Source organism: Terrapene carolina, unplaced genomic scaffold (genome assembly GCF_002925995.2).
Source record: "Terrapene carolina triunguis isolate 2854851 unplaced genomic scaffold, T_m_triunguis-2.0 Scaffold198, whole genome shotgun sequence".
Classification (NCBI taxonomy): Eukaryota; Metazoa; Chordata; order Testudines; family Emydidae; genus Terrapene; species Terrapene triunguis.
The window spans coordinates 2866492-2886366 of record NW_020664549.1 but is presented as its reverse complement, the minus strand read 5'-3'; the positions used below and the strand labels follow the sequence as shown (position 1 = coordinate 2886366).

General features: G+C 49.5%; 1 protein-coding gene across 1 annotated transcript; it reads left to right on the top strand.

The window, feature by feature from the left end:
• Positions 1-35: 35 nt before the first annotated feature.
• LOC112122136 (small nuclear ribonucleoprotein E-like) lies at positions 36-2608 on the top strand. Its single transcript, XM_026655170.2, has 3 exons — positions 36-110; positions 468-546; positions 2216-2608. Exons 1-3 carry the CDS (start codon positions 36-38, stop codon positions 2269-2271), a joined length of 210 nt encoding a protein of 69 aa, XP_026510955.1. The 3' UTR covers positions 2272-2608.
• Positions 2609-19875: the final 17267 nt, after the last annotated feature.

Sequence of the window (19875 nt, the reverse complement as noted above, 5' to 3'; positions counted from 1 at the left end):
ATGTGCTTTCTTATCTTCCCCCTTCCTCCCCGCCCATGATTTTGCAGAGGTCCAGGATTCAGGTGTGGCTCTATGAACAGGTGAACATGCGGATAGAAGGCTGTATCATTGTGAGTGTCATGTTATAGGCACTTTGCATCGTTAATTTGTTTTTCCCGTTCACAAGTTCCATTTGCAACTCCCCAAGAAAAGGTAGTACAGTGAAGTAATAACATTCCCCCCCCCCAACCCCCCCAGTTTTCCAAGCAGTCGTCTTACTCAGATCCATTTAATCATAGCATCATAGGACTGGAAGGGACCTCGAGAGGTCATCTAGGCCAGCCCCCTGCACTAATGGCAGGACTAAGTATTATCTAGACCATTCCTGTCAGGTGTTTGTCTGTGCCCCTTAGTGAAAGCAACTCCTGCCGTTGAGGCTTGAGACCAGGCGATTTTGTTCACTAACCACTTTTGTTGTTGGTTCTTAGGGTTTTGATGAATACATGAACCTGGTTCTGGATGATGCAGAGGAGATACACTCAAAAACAAAAGCAAGGAAACAGCTGGGTAAGTCTGCATGGTTTAAATGATTTATGGCACCAAGCTGCATATATGAACCTTATGTGCAGCAGCAATATAAAATACAGAGCAAATGAATAGCTTTGACTGAAGGATAGTGAAACCCATTGGGAAGATTCTTAGGTCTGCTATCTGCTGTAGGTTAACTGTGTTGGGATTAGAGAGTTGATGAATGTTCCATTCTGATTAGCTGTGTGCCAGAATCCAGCACTTCTCAAAGAGTGAGTGAATCCTAAAATGAATCTGAATCTTTAAAAAGGTGGCTTAATAAACAGCAGCTCTCTGCCCTCTCTTGGGTGTCAGGGTGACTGGAGGAGGCCAATCTAAACTCCATACTCCCATATCTATCTCTGTACGGTTGTATTAATTGGAAGTGTAATTTACCCCTTCACGTAATACTGAAGCTAGGGGTGACCCAATGAAATTAATAGGCAGCAGGTTTAAAACAAATGAAAGGAAGTATTTCTTCACACAATGCACAGTCAACCTGTGGAACTCATTGCCAAGGGATGTTGTGAAGGCCCAAAGTACAGCAGGATTCAGAAAATAATTAGGTAAATTCATGGAGGATATGTCCATCAATGGCTAATAGCCGAGATGGTCAGGGACAAAATCCTATTTACTGGGTGTCCCTGAACCTCTGACTGCCAGAAGCTGAGACTGAACAACCGGGGATGGATCACATTTTTAATTGCCCTGTTCTGTTAATTCCCTCTGAAGCCTCTGGCAACAGCCACTGTCGGAAGGCTGGATATTGGTCTCCATGGACCATTGGTTTGACTTAGCATGGCCATTCTTATGTTTTTAATTAATTTAAATACAACAGTCCTAATACCCTCCCCACGCACTCAGTATGTCTACACAACAAATTAAAACCTGTGGCTGGCCCATACAAGCTCCCAACGGCTCGGGCTGCAGGGTTGTTTCATTGCTGTGTAGGCTTCTGGGCCCGAGCTGGAGCCCAGGCTGTAGGACCCTGCGAGGTGGGAAGGTCCCAGGGCTCAAGCTGGAGCCTGAGCCCAGACATCTACACAGCGGTGAAACAGCCCCAAAGCCCTAGCCCTGTGAGCCCAAGGTGGCTTGCATGGGCCAGCCACGGGCGTCTAGTCGCTGTGTAGATATACCACTGTCACCTTGTCCCATCACCCTTCTGAGTCAGTACAGGACACCCTTTTGCTGCTGCCATCCCCACCATGTTCGGATTTGGTATTCACCATTTGCCAAGTACCAAAGATAAACAGTGAATCTGAAAACAGTGGTGTCTTCCGATTCCCTGCCAGGGTGGCTTTTATTGCGATACACTCTGGTTTATTTTAAGGAAGCAGAGTACGGGGCTCAAGATAGTACTGATACCCTGCAACGCAGCGAATCTCAGATATATCAGTCATACACTGTGGAGAGAGGATCACCATAGATTTATAGGCTTGTAGCTCTGTGCTGCATGCAGAGGGATAGTCTATGTATTATCTTAATTTACTGTACTGAAAGGAAACTTCTGATCTCTACTGCAGTCTTTCCCATGGTAAGTGTTAAATAGAAAGAAGCACTATATAAGCACCATGCAGACCTCTTTTTGGAAGCTTTTCTGCATGTTAGACATTGCATGACCTAAGGATAATCTCTCTAACTGCCATTTCCGTTCTCCTTTGTGTTGCAGGTCGGATCATGTTAAAGGGGGACAATATTACTCTTCTACAAAGTGTTTCTAACTAGAACTTGTCATTCAGAGGGTGGAATGCACTAAAGAGTGTTCCAAACTAGAATTTTCAGTTAATGTGTGGGGTGGACTAAACATTATTATAAACAAGAGTCACTGTGCTGGGAAAGTGGATGGCGTTTTGAAAATAAAAACTCCAAATGAGCCTGATTTGAAAAGAGTAAAAACTTAGCTGATATCTTTCCCTACCTTTGATAGTAACATTTTTTACATTGCAGTACTTAAAAATTGTAACTGTGAACTTAAATTTATTTGATCTCATGCCTACATCCCTCCCTCACTGTTTTTGTTGGGGGAAAATATGTAATCTGAAATAAACCTTTTTTCTTAAAATGGATCTGTTCAATTTCTGATAGGGGAAAAAAATCTTTGTACGTTCTGGAACAATAACAATGCACCATCTGAATTGTTCAGTAGAATACCAGAGCCACATGCAGTCTCTAGACTGTAGAGATCCAGTAAAATTAGGATGGAATTTATCTAGGAACTTAGCATTACTATTCTCCACCAACATATCTCAGTTGCGTGAAGAGAACTTTAACTGATAAAACAGTATAAAATTTCTTGAGAATCTACATAGATGTACTTGTTGGTAAAGGATTATTTCTACAGTTAAGTATGTTAATATGCTGGGAAGGCCTCCAGGAATTTCATCAAAGCATTTAACAAACAATGCTCAATCCTCACACTTGCCAGTATAATTAAGTATTATCCTGTTGTTTGAGTGGGGAAATTTAAGCAGAGAGGCTAAGTAGTTGACCCAAGATCACAGAGAGGGAGTCAGTGTCAGAGCCAGGATTAAAACTCGAGAGTTCCTGTGGTCAGATCACTAAACAATTTGGAAATATCTGAGACGTTTGGGTTTTTAATATTTTCTTCAATTTTTAATTTGGGAGTAATGTGCTGTCTGTATGGGGATCTGCTGGATGGTTTGCTTGGGGATCTGTGAGATGGATGCATTTTCTTTTACTCTTATATGCTTCCTGGCTCAGATACCACTATTAGACCCCTTCTGCTGCTTTTCCAATTTAAACAAAAAAAAGTGTAGGTCTGATACCTCTGTGATGGAGGATTTCTTGGCGCTTGTTTTGAGGGCTTGATTTGAGAGCTACAGTAACAATCATTTAGACTGGAGTAATTTAGTCAGCATTCAGTTATCAAAACATAGTTTTACATATAGTTGTTATCCTGCAAACCAGTGAATTCAGAGAAATTCAGAAGAAAAAAACTGCCCCTGAACATGGAAATATAACACATACAGTTCAACAGTGGACAGTTAAAATACCTGTAATCTATTTTGGCCCAGTCTACGGCAGGGATCATTGAGAAAAATGTTCTCCCTTTCAAGTTTAAAAAAAAAAAAAAAAGCCATGCATTTTTTTTTTTTTTCTGCTGCTATCAGCTACTTCTGTCTCTCTCTCTCTTATTATTCATCCCAGACATGCAGAAATACAGCAACTCAGGCTTTTCTGGATTGTGTACTATTATTTGTCTATCTTGTTTGCATCTGAAAGAATTTTGATGCAGTTCCAGCATAGGTACTTTCACCCATTTCACTAAGCTATTCTACAGAGAAATTGTAACACCTCTTATCAGGCTTAAAGCTATGATGATCGAATGGAACATGTTACCACAACATGGTAGCTGAAACAAAATCAGGCATACTACCTGCTAACAAAAGAATTGGTATTTTTGTATCAGTTTTCATGAGTTTCAAAGTGTTCTGCACAAACAGTAACAGAAAGGTACATGTCTTGTGCAGACACAAATGTTAGACCATCTGTGGATGAACGCAGTTAAACATTGCCAAGGACTAGGTATGGAAGGCATAGAATAGTAACTGGGTTCCCCTGTGTCTGCTTTACATGGATCCTCAAGATGCTCGTTGAAGTTTTACAGAACAGTAAATAACTACGGGATTCTCTCGATTAATAGTTATGGGGCTACAGTTGCTGGGTATTTATGGTACCTCACGGTGCCTGCAAATTCCACCTGATTAACTAGATGCAGGTGCAAAGGCAAATCAGGGCCTTGAGATTAATCCTTATGCCTAAAATATTTCAGCTCCGTGTTTCTGAAGCAATATTTTTTCTCTCCAAATATGTGAGAAAAAATGTCATACAAGGATAAAAGGGCAGTGTGAAATGTGGAGATCAGAAAAGGATATTTACCAGAGGGGGGAGAGCGTAAAGATGCATGCCATGAGTCCAATGAATGTAAGGTCAATGAAATAAAAAATGTCTCAGTGCTCATAAAGGGGTCTATCCCTTTCCAAAAAGAATGAGGAGTACTTGTGGCACCTTAGAGACCAACAAATTTATTTCCAGTCGCTGTTGCAGAAAAGTAGACTGGTAGGAGAAACAGCTCTCTGTTACAAGCAGTGCTGCTTCCTGCTCCAAATCACGCATTTCAAGATGCTCTCAATGCTGCATGCCGTTCCTCCACTGCTTGATGCTATCAGACTGATCCTGTATCGTAAATTCATTTGCAGTACTCCAATGATGAGTGGAAGGAAGTCTAGACTAATCATAAGGCATGTCATAGCTGATGATAAACATTCTACCAAAATAGACTGATTGTATTGTAAGTGAGCTGCAGGGCTAATTAGAAGCTTCCTCAGAGGGAAGCTGTGAAAAATGCAGAAACCCTGTATTGGAGTCTGCACATAGGGGATCTGGTCCGTGAGTGGGGCTTCTAAGGCACTAGTGAAATACCTGCCCTTATAAGGGACTTCTCCACATCTGTGAGAATGGTACAAGTCTTCACAATTGTACCTTGTTTATTTCATTGTATGTTAATCCAAAACCCCTCTTCTAATTTTTTTAAACCAAGAGCTGTATACAGCCAGAGGGTCGTGTCTGTGTCACAGAGTACTGGATTGGGTGTCTGGGTTCTGAGTTTTATTTTTGGCCCTGCTAGCTCACTTGCTGATGATATTGGGCAAGTCAAGGCCCCACGTTGTGCCTCAGTTTCCCCCTTTCTAAAATAGAAGTCAATAGTACTTACCTTCCTCAAGGGGTGGAGTGAGGTATAATTGTAAAGTGCTTTGAGCTCTTGTAGAAATGAATTGGAGAATATCTATCTCAAATTGAGATTGAGCTCTCGAGGGTAAAACCTGCAGGTTGAAACGTGGCCACAGTCTTGGACTACAGAGGGCGCTGCTGCCCCTAGCAACACCCTCCACCACAATTGCAAAGTGTCATAAGCCTCTGCTGGAACATAGAGTTCTCCAGCATTCATACGGCTTTATTGGCTCCAAAACAACCTGGAAGAAAGATAAAGCCGGGCTGTAGAGTGGGGGGCTGCTCTCATCCAGTACAATAGCCAACGAGTGGGCCTGCCTATTTCTCACCCCCACACCTTCTACAATGCCTGTGTTCCCTGAGAACTGACGTGACCCTGCCTCGGAGAGGGATGAAGAACGGAAGGGTCTGTTTTTGACTGAGCGAGTGGCAGGCAGAAGGAATAAGGTAGAGTGAACTCTTACAATTGGGCTCTGTGTTTAGGAGGCTCCTGTTGCTTGGCTTTCCGCTCTCTTGAAGCCTGTTGTTTGCTTTGCAAGTCATGTTTTTCCGTAACGTGCAAATTCCTTTCCACCGAGCAGAGGTGGGTAAAGACGCCTTCCAAGGAGGATGCACTGAGTGGTGTTAAGGTTCCTGAAATGTGCAGTTAACTCTGAGTGCCGTGGGGTTGACGGATTATTGCAGTTGAATGCCCCACTGCAGGGAGCAATTGCGGTGCTACAGAGCACACAAATCTCTAGGTAGAAAAGTGCTAGTAATGGAATTTGTCAGAGAAACTTTTCTTGCCCCAACCAGAGCTCACATGCTACAGAAAAATCCAAGAGCCAACCTCAAATAACCTGGTCCCTTTGTAGAAATAGCGTTTCCAACCTTTATTTGTTGGAAACAAACAGTTCAGCGTTATGAATGTAGGTGGCATGATACAAGCTAATTGAGAGGTGGTCTCTGCCCCGCCGAGTTTAACATCTGAGACTACAGCATTAACTTTACAGAACAATCACAGCCTGCTCCCAGCAAGGAGCCACATTCCCTAGCAAACACTCGTGCAGTGTGTTTTTATTAAAGATGAAGCTGGCACGGGGTTCAGGTTAAATAGGAGTGCCCTTGTTTTGTCCATGGCTACGGTCCTGTGTTCTGAAGTAATGAAATCAAAAGCATTCCAACCCTTCCAGTTCATGGTCTAAACTCGATTATCCTAACACAGACCCTTCCTTTAACGGGATCTTGTTTGCGAGATCTCTGCTCCCTTCTGTGATTACAAGGGGCTTCGGTGCACAGACGGCCTCTTCATTTAACAGACCTTCTTGTTCCCAATTTCTACTGCATTTAACCCCTTGACTCAGGGGAAGTTCGTTCCTTTTAGGAACGTGGTTTCTGTGGAAAGCTGTGTTTTCGTCTAGTGGCACTATACTTATGGTTCTTCCATTTTAAACGCTGCTTTTTTCCAAGAGACTCCACTGGGACGAATGTTTTCCTGCCCGATATAAGTCAGAATTAAATCTGTCTGCTGGGGGGGGAGGGCGTTGTCATTTGTGTGAAGGATAAGCTTTATTTTCACACAGACTCTCAGTGGGTCATTCTTTGCCTAGATGGTTATTTAAAATGAGTTTCACTGTGGCTCTTTGATATGATCCCTGGATTCGCACAGAGGCTTTCGTATGTGACTGAAAACAAACCCATGAGCTGTTCGGATGCTAAAAATCTCATTAGCGTCAGCGGAAAGACTCAGGGTTGTTTCCTAGAGTAATTGCTTGTTGTCCATATGCTCATATTTGAAGCCAGGAAATGAATGCCGGAGCATCATGCCAATGGGCTCTCTGGGTAAGAGTGCGTGTGCTGGTGCCCTGTGCTGCTGTTTGCAGTGGGATCAACCCCAAGGTACAAGGGCAGAGGCTTTGTGTGGCTGGCTGGCTGCCTGCTGATCTTGGATTAGCTCCACCATTTACACCTACAGCCCCCTAGGGAAGAAGAATCCATTAGTTTAGAACCAGGCGGTGTCGGAAGGTCAGAAAGGATCCTGAACACTGGGGGCCAGTGCTTTGTGCAGCAGTCTGGCCTGTCCCAGCCAGGTACCTGCTCACAGCAGCCATGACACAGTGAGCAACCGTAAAACGTGTTGCGGTGATGATTCCTGAAAGCCCCATGCATAGGGTCCTAGGGCCTGACTCATCCTGCTTTGCCTTGCTGCAAACCCAGAGGCCTGATTTCTGCTCCTCAGATGGGCTCGTTGTCCCAAAGAAACGGACCGTGGCAGTCGTTAGTGTCCCCACTCTGTGGCTGGATAGACAGGGGGACCTGGAGAGGTGGGTTAAAACGGAGAATAGGTCACTTTTCATCAAAATTATGGTAGATATCATGCCTGGGGGAAGTTTATTGGGGCCTTTATGATGGCCTTGGCCGCTGTTTCCCCCTTTCCTTCTGTCAAGCCCCTGGCCTAAGTGCTCTGACTGCAGGATGCTAAAAGGCCAGATTCAGCAAAGTTACTTAGCATAGGCAGCCTGTCCCGAAAGGTGGCCAGGATGGAAGGTGGACAGTGCAATCTCCTCCCTGTGTCATGTACTTTCACATTCTTACCCACCAGAGCATCATTATCCTGGCTGCAGCATTTCTTGGGAAAACAAGTCAAGGGCATGTTGCTTCCTCTCAGCCACACCAGCAAGAGGAACTGCCATGCTCGCTCCGACGCTTCACGTTCACATAAGTCCTTTGACGCATGGATCAGATGTTAATTCACTGAGCTTCACAAGACCCATCGGGGAGGTGGACGTTAACCCTAGCTTCCAAATGAGCCTCGGAGCTACTGCGGGACTTGGCCCACGGAGTGGTAGCAAGTCAGTGGCTGAGCCTGACTCCCAGGCCCTTTCAAGGCTGGGACTCAAACTTGGGAGACCTCAGTCGCCTGCTCTAGCCAAGAAACCTCATTCCTTCCTGCAGCTTGGGCTTGAAGTCTGGAGTCCTAAGCATCAGCTGCACTGATCACTCTCCCACACTACTGTGGGTGCTAACACCAGCTGATTCTTACAGCAGGGAGGCCATCTGGGCGGCAACAAAAATGGACTTCTGTGCCCACTGCGATGACCTTTCCATTCAACATTAATGACTCCCATCTACCTGGAAGCTGCGGGACAGAGATGTGGTGAAACAAAGCTAGCACAAGAGACTGAAGTGTACTGTCTTAGGCCAATCTAGCCTTTTGTACCTGTCCTCCATTGTGTTCATGGAGGGGTGCTGCCCGCTGATGCGAGCAGAGGACTCGAAGCCAGACTCTTGGATTCTAGTTCCGGTTCCACCACCGCTCACTGTACAGTGGGGCCAGAGTCTCAAAAGTACCTAGCAACAAGCAGCTGCCATAGGGACAGGTCCAGGTTTTCCAAACGCTTTGGAAAATTCTGCCCTTAATGTCTATTCTTCAGTTCCCCAAACTGTAAATATTTCTCTCAGCCCAGGGGCTTTCATAACGGTTGATAAAGAACTCAGAGATCCTAGGCTGGCTAAAAGGTACTGTGAGGAGCAGTGTATTACTGTTACTTCAGCTTTGCTGCCCGCGGGTAACACATTTGCTCTGTAAATAAATCAAAGCTTTCTAGGGCGGTCCACACTGCCCCCTCTGTGCTGCACAGACCTCTGTTATACCTGTGCCAGGCCCCCGAGCTGCACCAGTGTCAGTGAGAAGGGAACTTTGGCTTCTCTGGAGTGTTTGCTAACTGAGATCAGTGGCTATTTAATAGTACGAAGCTGGTGCTTTGGAACAGAGCTGAGCTGTGTCCTGCTCAGATGTCTCATGGGTAGTGGTGTCTACAGAACCGCTACCGTGCTCTCCTTTCCTTCCAAATTCTGGGGCTTGTCCCCTGCAGCCACTGCACCTCGGAGCAGAGCTCTAGGCTACCCCTGCTTGCCCAGGTGCAGATGTCTGGGCGGGATTCATAAGACATCATCGGCGGGTACCAGGCTCCTGGTGAAGATGGCCTTTTAAGTCAAGGTCGCAGCAGGCAGCAGCATCCGCTCGTCTTTCAAAGGCTTTGTTCTTGATTGGGGCACATCACAGCGTGTCTCAAAACACCTCCCCCCCCAAACAGTGTCTCGGAGGCTTATCCCTTTATCATAAATCAGCAGCAGAGCTAATATTCATGTCTAGGAAGTGAGATCGTATCAGAGCCCCATGCTGGGCTTCGAACCGGGTACGTGGTGAGGCATGCATGGGTTTGGGGTGTGAGGGAAAGGGGGGGACTGCGGCAGGAACTCTTTATCAGAGAGGAAACTGTACTGTACTTAAGCAGGAGACAGAGAGTTCTGTGTGCATGCAGCACCTTTGTCACGACCATTAAAGAACAGCTGCTGCAGGACACACTCTGCCATCTCTTGTTAGTACCCTAGGCAGATCGGTGTATTGCATACATGCAATAGGGTCAATCACATACCGGCTAGCGAACAATTAACTAATGGCTCAGATTATACTCAACTTTCAGAGGACAGGGTAATTCAAATAGGCAGCACCCAAAATACCAGAAGTTCTGAAGCATAAAGCCTCCTGTCTGTGAACTGAAATTTCCCTTAAAAATAATTTTTTCAGCTGACACGATGATTGACTCCTATTGCGCTTTTCATTCATAGATCTCGACATCCCATTAGCCCCATTTTACAGAGGGGGAAACTGAGGCATGGAATGAGAGGAAGGGATTTGCCCAAGGTCACCCAGTGAGTCAGTGGCAGGGTTAGAATTCAGATGTCCTGACTCTGAGGGTACGTCTATACCCAGCCGCTAGTTCGGCGGCTGGAAATCGAAGTTCTGGGTTCGACTTATCGCGTCTTGTCTGGACGCGATAAGTCGAACCAGGAAGTGATCGCCGTCGACTGCGGTACTCCAGCTAGACGAGAGGAGTACCGCGGAGTCGACGGGGGAGCCTGCCTGCCGCGTGTGGACCGAGGTAAGTTCGAACTAAGGTACTTCGAACTTCAGCTACGTTATTCATGTAGCTGAAGTTGCGTACCTTAGTTCGAATTGGGGGGTAAGTGTAGACCAAGCCTGAGTGTCAGGTCTAGCTCCTTCCCCACACTGCCTCCCTTAACTTCTGATCATACTAATTCTGAAGGAAATTCCGCTTTTGAAACTAGAGTTATAAGCACTTTTGAGGCAGATTCTGCCCTGATTTTCACCCCAATGACAGTGGGATTGCTGTGAATAACGGCAGAATTAGGGGTTTACTGATTTTCTTAGCTGAGAATGTCTTCCTTTCCTTTTAACAAACAAAACAATGTCTTTTTGTGTTTGTGCACAAGAAGACCTGATCCTGATGGGCACTACTATCATATAAATGCTTAATAATAATACATTAGTAGAAGTTCTGCCCAGATGCGATGGGCTGACCACACAGAAGTTACAGATCTTCTGGGACATTTCCATAAAGGTAGGAGCTTATGCTTGCTACCTGCTTTCCCAGGGAGAGAGGCCCTAATGCATATGGCTGTATGTGAACAGCGTGCATAACAGAGTGGACACCACTGTAAACAGGGCATCTGTCTCCAGCGGTCACTCCTAAATTGGCTTCGCTCTTTGCAGCAGCCCCCCCGTGCTAAGTACCGAGACCAGCACGGCAAACAGAAGTACTATGGCTGAAATTTTCAGAAAGGTTCAGCCCCCTGGGAACGCACTGAAACAAGTGGCCAGGTTTTTCAGAAGCGCTCATTCAGCACATTGGCAAATTCAGACCCAGCTATGGGGGCTGAGCTTTTTGGAAAATCTGGCCCCAGAAGATGGTGACCAGTCACATTTTAAGGACACCCACCGAAGCTGTTGTGTTTGCTTGCAGAGTTGGATCCAGTTAGCACAGCCAGCCAGACCTGAACCCCCCAAACTTTTTGCAACACTGAGAATGTGAGGAAACCATACGGACACCATTTGGTTCCCAAGACCTGTGTTTACTGACTCTAGACAAAGCTACAAGGCCTAGCTAGGTAAGTACACTGTTGCCCTGTTAGCTTCTGGTGGGTTTCGCAATAGAAGACAGAGGCCCACTAGAGAATCCCAAATTATCTAATGGAGGGATACTGCCCAGTTCCTATACACTACACTAACCCCTAGGAGAAGCACATTCACATCCCTAAGGTTATTTTTGGGAACAAAGGTGGCAGGATCGGTCCCATGGTTCATAAACAGGTCAGTTACAGCCTCCACCCTGCCAGCTCAATCAGCAGGGCCTGGAAAGTCCAACTTCCCTCCATCACCAGGGTGGCCCCAGGGGCTTATTGTGTAGGGCCTTTATTGTTGTTTCCTTCACCTTGCCCTTCTGTCTGTGTCGCTAGGGGGCTTCACTCTGCCTGTGGAGCCAACCCCAGACACCTTCTCTCCAGCAATAGGCGGGCCCAGGTGTGTGGTGGGTGGAGCAATGATGCTAGCCCCACCTCAGGTAACTACAGGGCCACCCGGGGGGGGGGGGGCAAGGGGGGCAATTTGCCCCGGGCTCCACAGGGGCCCCCATGAGAGTTTTTCAGGGCACCTGGAGCGGGGTCCTTCACTCGCTCCGGGGGCCCCGGGAAACTCTCGCGGGGCCCAGCCCCCCGGAGCGTCTTCCGTTCCGGGTCTTCGGCGGCAATTTGGTGGCGGGGGGTCCTTCTGCTCCGGGACCCACCGCCAAAGTGCCCTGAAGACCCGCGGCAGGGGCTCCTTCCGCCCCGGGACCCACCGCCGAAGTGCCAGGTCTTTGGCGGCAATTCGGCGGCGGGGAAGACCCCAGCCCCCTTGAATCCTCTGGGTGGCCCTGGGTAACTATATAGATGGGATTGCAGGCTGTGCCTCCTCCCTAAGGGGGGCTACCTAGGCACTCCCAAACACATGCCTTCCTGTATCCAGGCTTGGTAGCAGCATCTGCTCCCCACCCAAGGTAAGCGCAGGGGAGAGGTCTCCCTGTATTCTCATCTATATCGTGTTCCCAGTGCGAAGGGGCTGGTGCTGCAAGGTGCAGGGCGCTGTCTGCACTCAAGGAAGTCAGTGGGGAGGGAAGGTGGATTACCAGGTACCTAGGCAAGGTCCAGGGAAGGAGTCCAGGACTGAGAATCTAAACGTGCAGTTCCACATCTCAGCTCGTTAGTGGGCAGCGAGCCACCGAAGAGCTGCTGTTTTGGCAGTGTGCGCATTCAGGAGGGCTGTTGGCTTTTGTTTATGGCTGTTACCCAGCTCCTCTAAAAGGGCCCCTTGGCTGCAGTGAGGGATGGAGCACCCCTGGGGGGTCTGTGTGTGCGTTACCTGGAATGCCACATATGTTCCAAACCGAGGGGGCCTATTGTTGCCCAGAGTCTGGCTCTGAAGTGTGTGGGTGGCTGAGGGTGTAGGTTGCAAGGCAATGAGGCCATCCCAGGCTGATCGAGTTTCACGAGACCTGGTGTTCCCCCTTCCCCCTCAAGTTTATAGGATCACTGCTCTGTCCCCTCATCCTGCTTCTCACATCCACGGCTGAGCGTCTCCCCTTCCCCTGCCGTTGTGACTAGGCTGATGGCAAAAGTGTGCCTGCAGGGAGGGCAGTTTTCTCTCACTGATTCCTAGGCCGGGAGGGACCCTGGTGATGATCAATCCTGGGCCATCATGCTCAGGGGCTGCTGTACAGGATGAGAGGCAGTCCTCACTCTGTCATCGGCCCCAGTCGGTTCTATTCTGTTCAGGTTTTTGTCCTACACTCGTCACTGGAGTATCTGAGTCCCTGGAGGGACTTCTGAGCCTTTCGGGGTGGAGACAGAAAATTACTCTTGTGTTTATTTTCACCCCTTTGCATAGGGCTCACGTTTTTACATAGGAGAGAACAATGCAAATAGGCCCTCAGTTGGGGGTGCTGTGCAAACAGATGCAAGCTACCAGGACTGTTCCTCCTTTCCCCTCCTGGGTGAGCCTGGGGCTATAGATCGCAGGGCAAGGAGCCCTTTTTTGGGCAGTGCTCTAAGTGGGTTGGTCTTAAGCAGATTTTGTACCAGATTAGAAGAGGCATCGGGGAAAACACAGAAGCCAGGCCTCCGCTGGTGTAAGGGGACAGAGCTCCACTAGAGTCAATGGAGCTACGCTGCTTTACACCTGCTGAGGATAGCCTGGTGCTACCAGCAAACTCCTTCCCTGGCAGGCAGGACATAACTCCCTGTTTTCAGACCTTCCCGGACACCGGCTCCCTGGGATAGCCCCAAGAGAGAGGCATCTGGTTTTCATGAGGGTCGCTGGGAGACCACAGTCAGACAGTCCTAGTCCAGCACCCTTCAGTGCAGCCAGTCCAATGCTGGGCACTTCCCTGAGACAGCTGGTAGTGCCACTGAGCGGACTCAGTCGCAGGAAATTGGGGGGAAGGATAGCCTTGTGAAGGCACTGGGCTGGGACTCAGGAGATCTTGCTGCAGCTCGCGGCTCTGCCGCAGCCTGCCTGTGTCGGCTTGGGCAAGTCACTCTATCTCTCTGGGCCTCAGTTCCCCATCTGTAAAATGGGGATAATGATCCATTCAGCCCTTCTTTGTCTTATCTGTGTAGAGTGTAAACTCGGCATAGCAGGGGCTGTCTCGCACTGTGTATAGCAGGTGCTACAGCAGGGCAAAAAGACTATTATTATTTAGAGGAGGAGGGACGGAGAAACTGGTATCACCGTGATGCACCCCACAGGGCCAGATTCTGATCCCCTTAGTTCCATGGCACAGTGCCTTACTTCTCAATGGCACTGCTTAAGCTAAGGTGCTAAATGCCCCACGTGGTAGATCATCAAGATCTGGCCCTGGGGGGTGTATTAGGGCAATCTGTGCTTCTAAAACTCTCTTCCTTCAAATAATAATCAGCCTTTGTTCTCTCTTGCGCCGTTCATCCCAGGGGCCCGGTGTGCTGCCCAAATGTGCTTAGTCAGCCAAGCTTCCCGTTTTACTGTGAGTTGACAAAATCTCACACCAGCCGGGAGTCCTGATCCCAGCCCCATTGCTTTAGTCACTAGGCTCCACTGCCTCACAGTAAGCGTGAGAATAGCTGCTCTCTTTCTCCTCTTTCTTCCCACCTTTCCACCTGCTGTTTCTACTGGCTCCATCTTTGCATCCCATTTGTTCTCTCCCCAGCTGGGAGCATGAAGATGCTATGGGCAAGTGCTAGGAGTGACCTCCTGCAGGGATACAGCTCAGCTCAAGTGCGAGCCAGAGCCAGCCGGGGTTCCCCTGGATGTTCGCTTGCTCTGACTTACTCCTTACTTCCTGGTGTGGATGGGCCTGGGCACTTCCTTCCAAGCTGTTACCCTGCTTCCTGGGGAGCAGAGGCCTGGCAGGAATCTATTCAGGGCAGGAAATGAGTCTTTTTCACAGGTCTGTTCCTTTACCGCTCATGGCCGGTTTAGGGACTAGGTTTGGGTTGTATGCAGAGGACCAGATTCTGCTCCTGGTCACGCGGGTGTCTCCACCCCACACTGAGATCAAAGGTGTAATGGAGTGCAGAGTGCAGGCTGGACCCTCTGTTCCTTGGTGTTTCACAAAGGTGCCCAAGTCCCTTTCACTTCCCGGAGGTCCCTTGGAAACTGCCAGCCCTGCTCCTGGAAGGGGTTAATCTCCTACCGGCTGTGGGGGAACTGAAAGTGTCTCTGTCACAGGGGAAAAAAACGAGGAGTCCTTGGGGCACCTTAGAGACTAACAAATTTATTTGGGCATAAGCTTTCATAGCTTATGCCCAAATAAATTTGTTAGTCTCTAAGGTGCCCGAAGGACTCCTTGGTTTTTTTGCTGATACAGACTAACACGGCTACCACTGAAATCTGTCACAGGGGTATCCAGTCCCCTCCTTTAACAGGCCTTCAATGCAAAGGGCACCATTTGCATGTCTGTGGGTGTTTGCTTTGGTGCCTGGCCAAACTCACTGCGGTGAGGGAGGTGGGGAGCAGACCCCTGCCAGTCACCATGGGTAAGGAACAAGCAGGGGCAATTTCAAAGGGGTTTCCGCCTTCTCTTTGGTCCCCACACTCATCGGCTGGAGTCTCCCCGGGTGGTAAAGCCATTCCCTTGCTGGGGGTTAATTTGTGAGCAGCTTTTAGGGTGTCTCACCCTTGCTAGGAAGGATTTTGCAATGGGGGGGGAGGGGACATAAAAATCTCGCTCATTCAGACTGCCATGGATTACCTGCCTTGGCACGCTTGCCCCTGCACTCTGGTGCTCTGGCACGCATATGCACACGCAGACACATATGCACACACAGTCGGATCACATTCTGGAAAACGTGCCTGCCTCCTTCTTCCACCTCCCCCACACAGAGCCTGCCTGGCCCTTGGGAAACCTCTGGCCACCACGCGGCTGGGCTCTGCAGCGAAAGCAAACAATGGGATCCCCAGAGACGACAATGCTCCATTGTCCTTTAAGCCACAACAATGAAACAATAGCCCACAGTCTGCTTCGTTCATTCCCGGGCCCGCCCCCTGCAGCAACGCCCTGTATCCCTGCTGCTGTCATATTCAGGGGTTCATGCTGTCCTCACAGAACCTCCCAGGCTCTGATTTGTCCTGTCTGCCCTGGCTGACACACATGCACCCCCGATGTAGCAGGATGTCCCTCAGAGGAGAAGGAAGCAGCCTCTAGCTGGTCTTTTATTGTGATGGTTTCCCAGACACTAGAGATGGAAAAGTCCTATGAAGTCATCCCGTCCCTCCCCACCCCGGAGGACAATGGGGCGTTGTTGTCTCTGGGGCTGGCCATTGTTTGCTTTCACTGTAGCTGTGGTCCCTTGAGGTTTGCTGATGCCTCATGTTCTTGATGATGAGGCAGAGGCTGTTATAACACAGACTCTTCTCCCTCATGCCTGTCGCCCTCTGTGGAGGGGGAAGCAAAGCTGGTGCTGGTGACAGAGCCATGAAGGGGCAGAGGGAACTTGGTACGCAAGGGGGAGAGTGGGGATGGGGCGTTAGGGGGCACTGCTACAGTGCCGTGCCTGCCGAGGGAGTTTCACCATGTCAGGTAGCTGGAGCAAAAAGGGCCAGAGGGCTTTAGAGCAGAAATCGTAGGGGAAAGATGCTTGCGGACTGCAAAACCCCTGGAGTCCCCCGACCCAGCACCGCAGCCCCCTTACCCTGCACTGCCAGGCCATTCGTCCGGTTTGAACCTGGACAGCCCGCTTTTTCCGTGGTTTTGTCCCCTGTCCGCTACTGAGACAAAAAAACAGATGTGGTTTTGTCCGGGAGGGCGGCCGGGGGATGCCGTTTTGAAGAGCGCGCCGTGCCCCCCCTGCCGGTCTGACCTTGCACGCACCGGGTGTGTGGGGTCACACTGGTGGGGTGGGAGGAGAGAGACAGTTCCTGGAAGTGCCAGAGCGTCCAGTATTCTGGGGATGTGGCCGTGGCCACCCTACCATCCCCAGGAGCCAGAGCTGCAGGAAATGCCAGACTGTGATTTTTGCTTCTTTTCATCGCACAGGCGTGAATTCCCTTGAAACACGGGTTGCAGCTGCCTACGGGGATGCTAGCACTTCCCAGTGCACTGGCACAGTTGCCCCATTGGCCCTGTCTGCGGCACCTGGGTCCGGCGCACAGCAGCAGGAATTTGAATGTGCAAATCACCAGGAGGAGCTGGTATTGTTTCAGGCCCTATGGAAATGCAGAAAGAAGACAGGGCTGGATGGCAAACAAACAAAATGAAAATCTGCTGCAAGGAAATTTAACTAGGGCCCTGATTTTTGCTGTTGTTAAAATCCCTTCCCCACTGGGTCCTGGCTTGCACACAGAAAACTGGGGTGATTCAGACCAAGAATCCATTTTATCCAGAGATAAGCATGAAATTGGAGGCATCCCTGGTATCCAAGGGTCCAGGCGGCCCTGGCTGGCATCAGGGCTCAGTGGCACCATTCAGATCCAATCTCTATAAAGGGTCAAATCAAAGTCCTGGATCCAGAGCACTGGGCTGGGAGTTGGACCTGCCATTGAGCCTGCTATTTAAGCGTGGACAGGTCTCGGTGCTCAGTTCTGCCCTCTGTAAAATGTGGGAAATGCTAGCTGTCCCCCTCTGGGGTGCCGTGCCATCAGTGGAGGAAAATGACCATCTGAGACTGTCTGTGCAGCTAAGTGACCCCCTGATTGGCTAAGAACCGTGCACACTCCTGCTGTTTTTGTCTCTTGCTTGTCCTATCCTGTTGATCAGTGCTTCCCAAACAGTTGGTCCCGACCCACCAGAGGACTGCGGGAAGGGTCTAGATGGGTCACTACTTCCAGGTGGATTAACCCATCACTCACTGGGCCCTGGCTTAGTGTAGGGGGGTTGGAGAGTGAGCCAGCCCTGCTCTCCCCCAGCAGCAGCCACTCCTGTCCCGCAGGGCTGGGCCCGGCTCCCTGCTCTGGGCGTTGTGCCCTGACGCACGGTGTCACAGCACTACTCAGATTTGGCCTGGCCACCCCTCCGTGTCAGTACAGCACCTAGCACAATATGCCACCCTATTGATTGGACAATAGACACTGCCACGTGATAAGTGTTTAAAACTTCTCTGACTATTTATTCAGTAACCTTGACCTCTGGGGAGATTTGAATCCAGCTCCGTACATACAGGATTGCTGGATCTGGGATTCTGCTGATGGCGGGGTGGGGGTAGTCAACTTCCCCCCCCATAGCTGACATCCAGATGCCATGTTCCCCCAAAGTTTGGGAGGGTTCATATCTGCGGGAGGTGGGGCCAGGCCCCTCTCTGCTTAGTACCTATCAGCAGCCAAACCCACCTGAATAGGTAATGAATGGAGGAGAGAAAAGCGCCCTGAGTACATTGTGTTTCCAATGGGCCGAGAACAATTGCTAAATACAAATCACACAGAGAATGGAGAGAGAGAGACAAAAGAGAGAACCCCAGCACAAAGGAGAGGAATGAAATGGCAAGTAAAGTCAAACAAAAAGGAGCCAGGCTGAGACAAAAGAAGGGAACAATATCCCCGAGGCAATCGGCTCCCGAACAATAGGGGCAGTGACAGCAGCACAAAGGCACCAGTGTTTGCAAGTAGACGTTATCTCACACAGCCACTGGCAGGCCTGGCCGCGGCGCTTCTATTTTCAGGGATGCTTTTGTGCGGCGCTGAACAATATTCCTTGCATGGTTGCAGATATAAAGATGAGGGGGGTTTGGGTCGCTCTTCCCTTCCTGGTGCCAGCTCGGTTATAAAAACAGACTCAGCCCTTCTGAGGACGGGGATGGGGGGAAAACATTTGGCTCGGCGTAGCTGGTTCTGTTTCTGTTCCGATGCCGCGGGGGGCCCAGTTTTGTCGGGTCGGGGGTTAGCATCTTTCAGTTCCTGGCCTGTTCTTTTCCTTTCGCCTGTCTGGACAGTGCTAGCGAGGTGGCTGTAGAAACACAGCTACCCGCAGTCTTGAGTTCCCTGGCAGGGATGGGGAATGGGCGAGCAGGCCTTGCCTGCATGGGAGATTTCAGCCAGGGGTAGCCAGCCACTGTCATAACTATGCTGGTGGCACTGTGTTCTGGGTCAGTTCCAAATGGATGCCTCAGCCACTATCAAACCAATGCCTCGGAGTAATGCCCTACGCCCTCAGGGGTAGGAGGCACTCATCTGAGTCAGTGCTGAACCAAGGCTACGGCTGATACCAACCCAGTGTCTCAGTAGGGTGTTAGAGGTTGTGGTGCTGTTGAGTTTACCATCTGGAGGATACTTAAAACTGAGGCCCTGACTATTTGGGGTCATTAAAGAGTCCACGGTACTTTTTGCAAGTTTATGAGTGTTAACCCCAGTGTCCTGCCCAGATACCGAGGAAGGGGATACTTTCTGCCTTCTGAAATTCCCTTCTCCTCACCTTGCAATGTCAGTTGGACACGGTATTAGTTTTGACTTCCTGAGCTAAACCACTGTGTCCCTGTGCATTACTACTCAGCTGCTCCATCCTTTCCCAGAGGTGGCTGTCGGGCTGTGATTGGTTTAAGCAATTCAGTAGTTTCTGCTTTCTCTGTCAGTCAGTTTGGAGCCTCCTTTGGAATGAAAGGTGCTGCTCTTCTTGGCTCCGCTTCCCAAGCTGCAAATTCAGCCGAGCGCAGCTCATGGCCTGGAAAGCACACCTGGGCAAACCAGAATGATGGCTTTCAAATGTTTACATCTTCACTTGGTTGGCGCTGAAGGTTGACGCCTCCCAAGTCCTGCTGGAGTCAGCCTTGCTACCGGCAGGCTTGGAAAAACTCCCTGCCTTTGTCCCTTAACATGCCCCCTCACCCCCCTGCTTCCTGGCCCGTTACCCCTGCCCTGCACCAGTGACATCGCGGGCCCGTGCTTTGCAGCATTTCAGGCTAGGCAGGTGGCGAGATGTACTCATGGTGCAAACGTCGTTCTCTTTCCTGCTAGCGCCTCCTTCTCCTCCCTTCTCCAGGGGTTTGTTTCATCCGCCTCTTGCAATTCGTCATAGGGCACTGGACTGGGACTCAGGACATGTGGATTCAGTTCCCTGCTTTCCCACAAAATTGTTCTTCCGTGGATTCCATAAAGCCTCCCAATTTCTGCTTCTTGGCTGTGACCCACTCTAACACGGCTACCCCCTGATACTCTACCACAGTTTGGCAACAGCCAGCTTGTTTTGCTGCGTGTTAGATTGCAGTAGTAAAGTTTTCTCTTCTTTTATTCAACAA

Coding starts and splice junctions, on each gene's coding strand:
- LOC112122136 (XM_026655170.2), top strand. CDS start 36: ATGATTTTGCAGAGGTCCAGGATTCAGGTGTGGCTCTATGAACAGGTG. Junction 111..467: donor GGATAGAAGGCTGTATCATT/GTGAGTGTCATG, acceptor GTTGGTTCTTAG/GGTTTTGATGAATACATGAA. Junction 547..2,215: donor AAAAGCAAGGAAACAGCTGG/GTAAGTCTGCAT, acceptor TTTGTGTTGCAG/GTCGGATCATGTTAAAGGGG.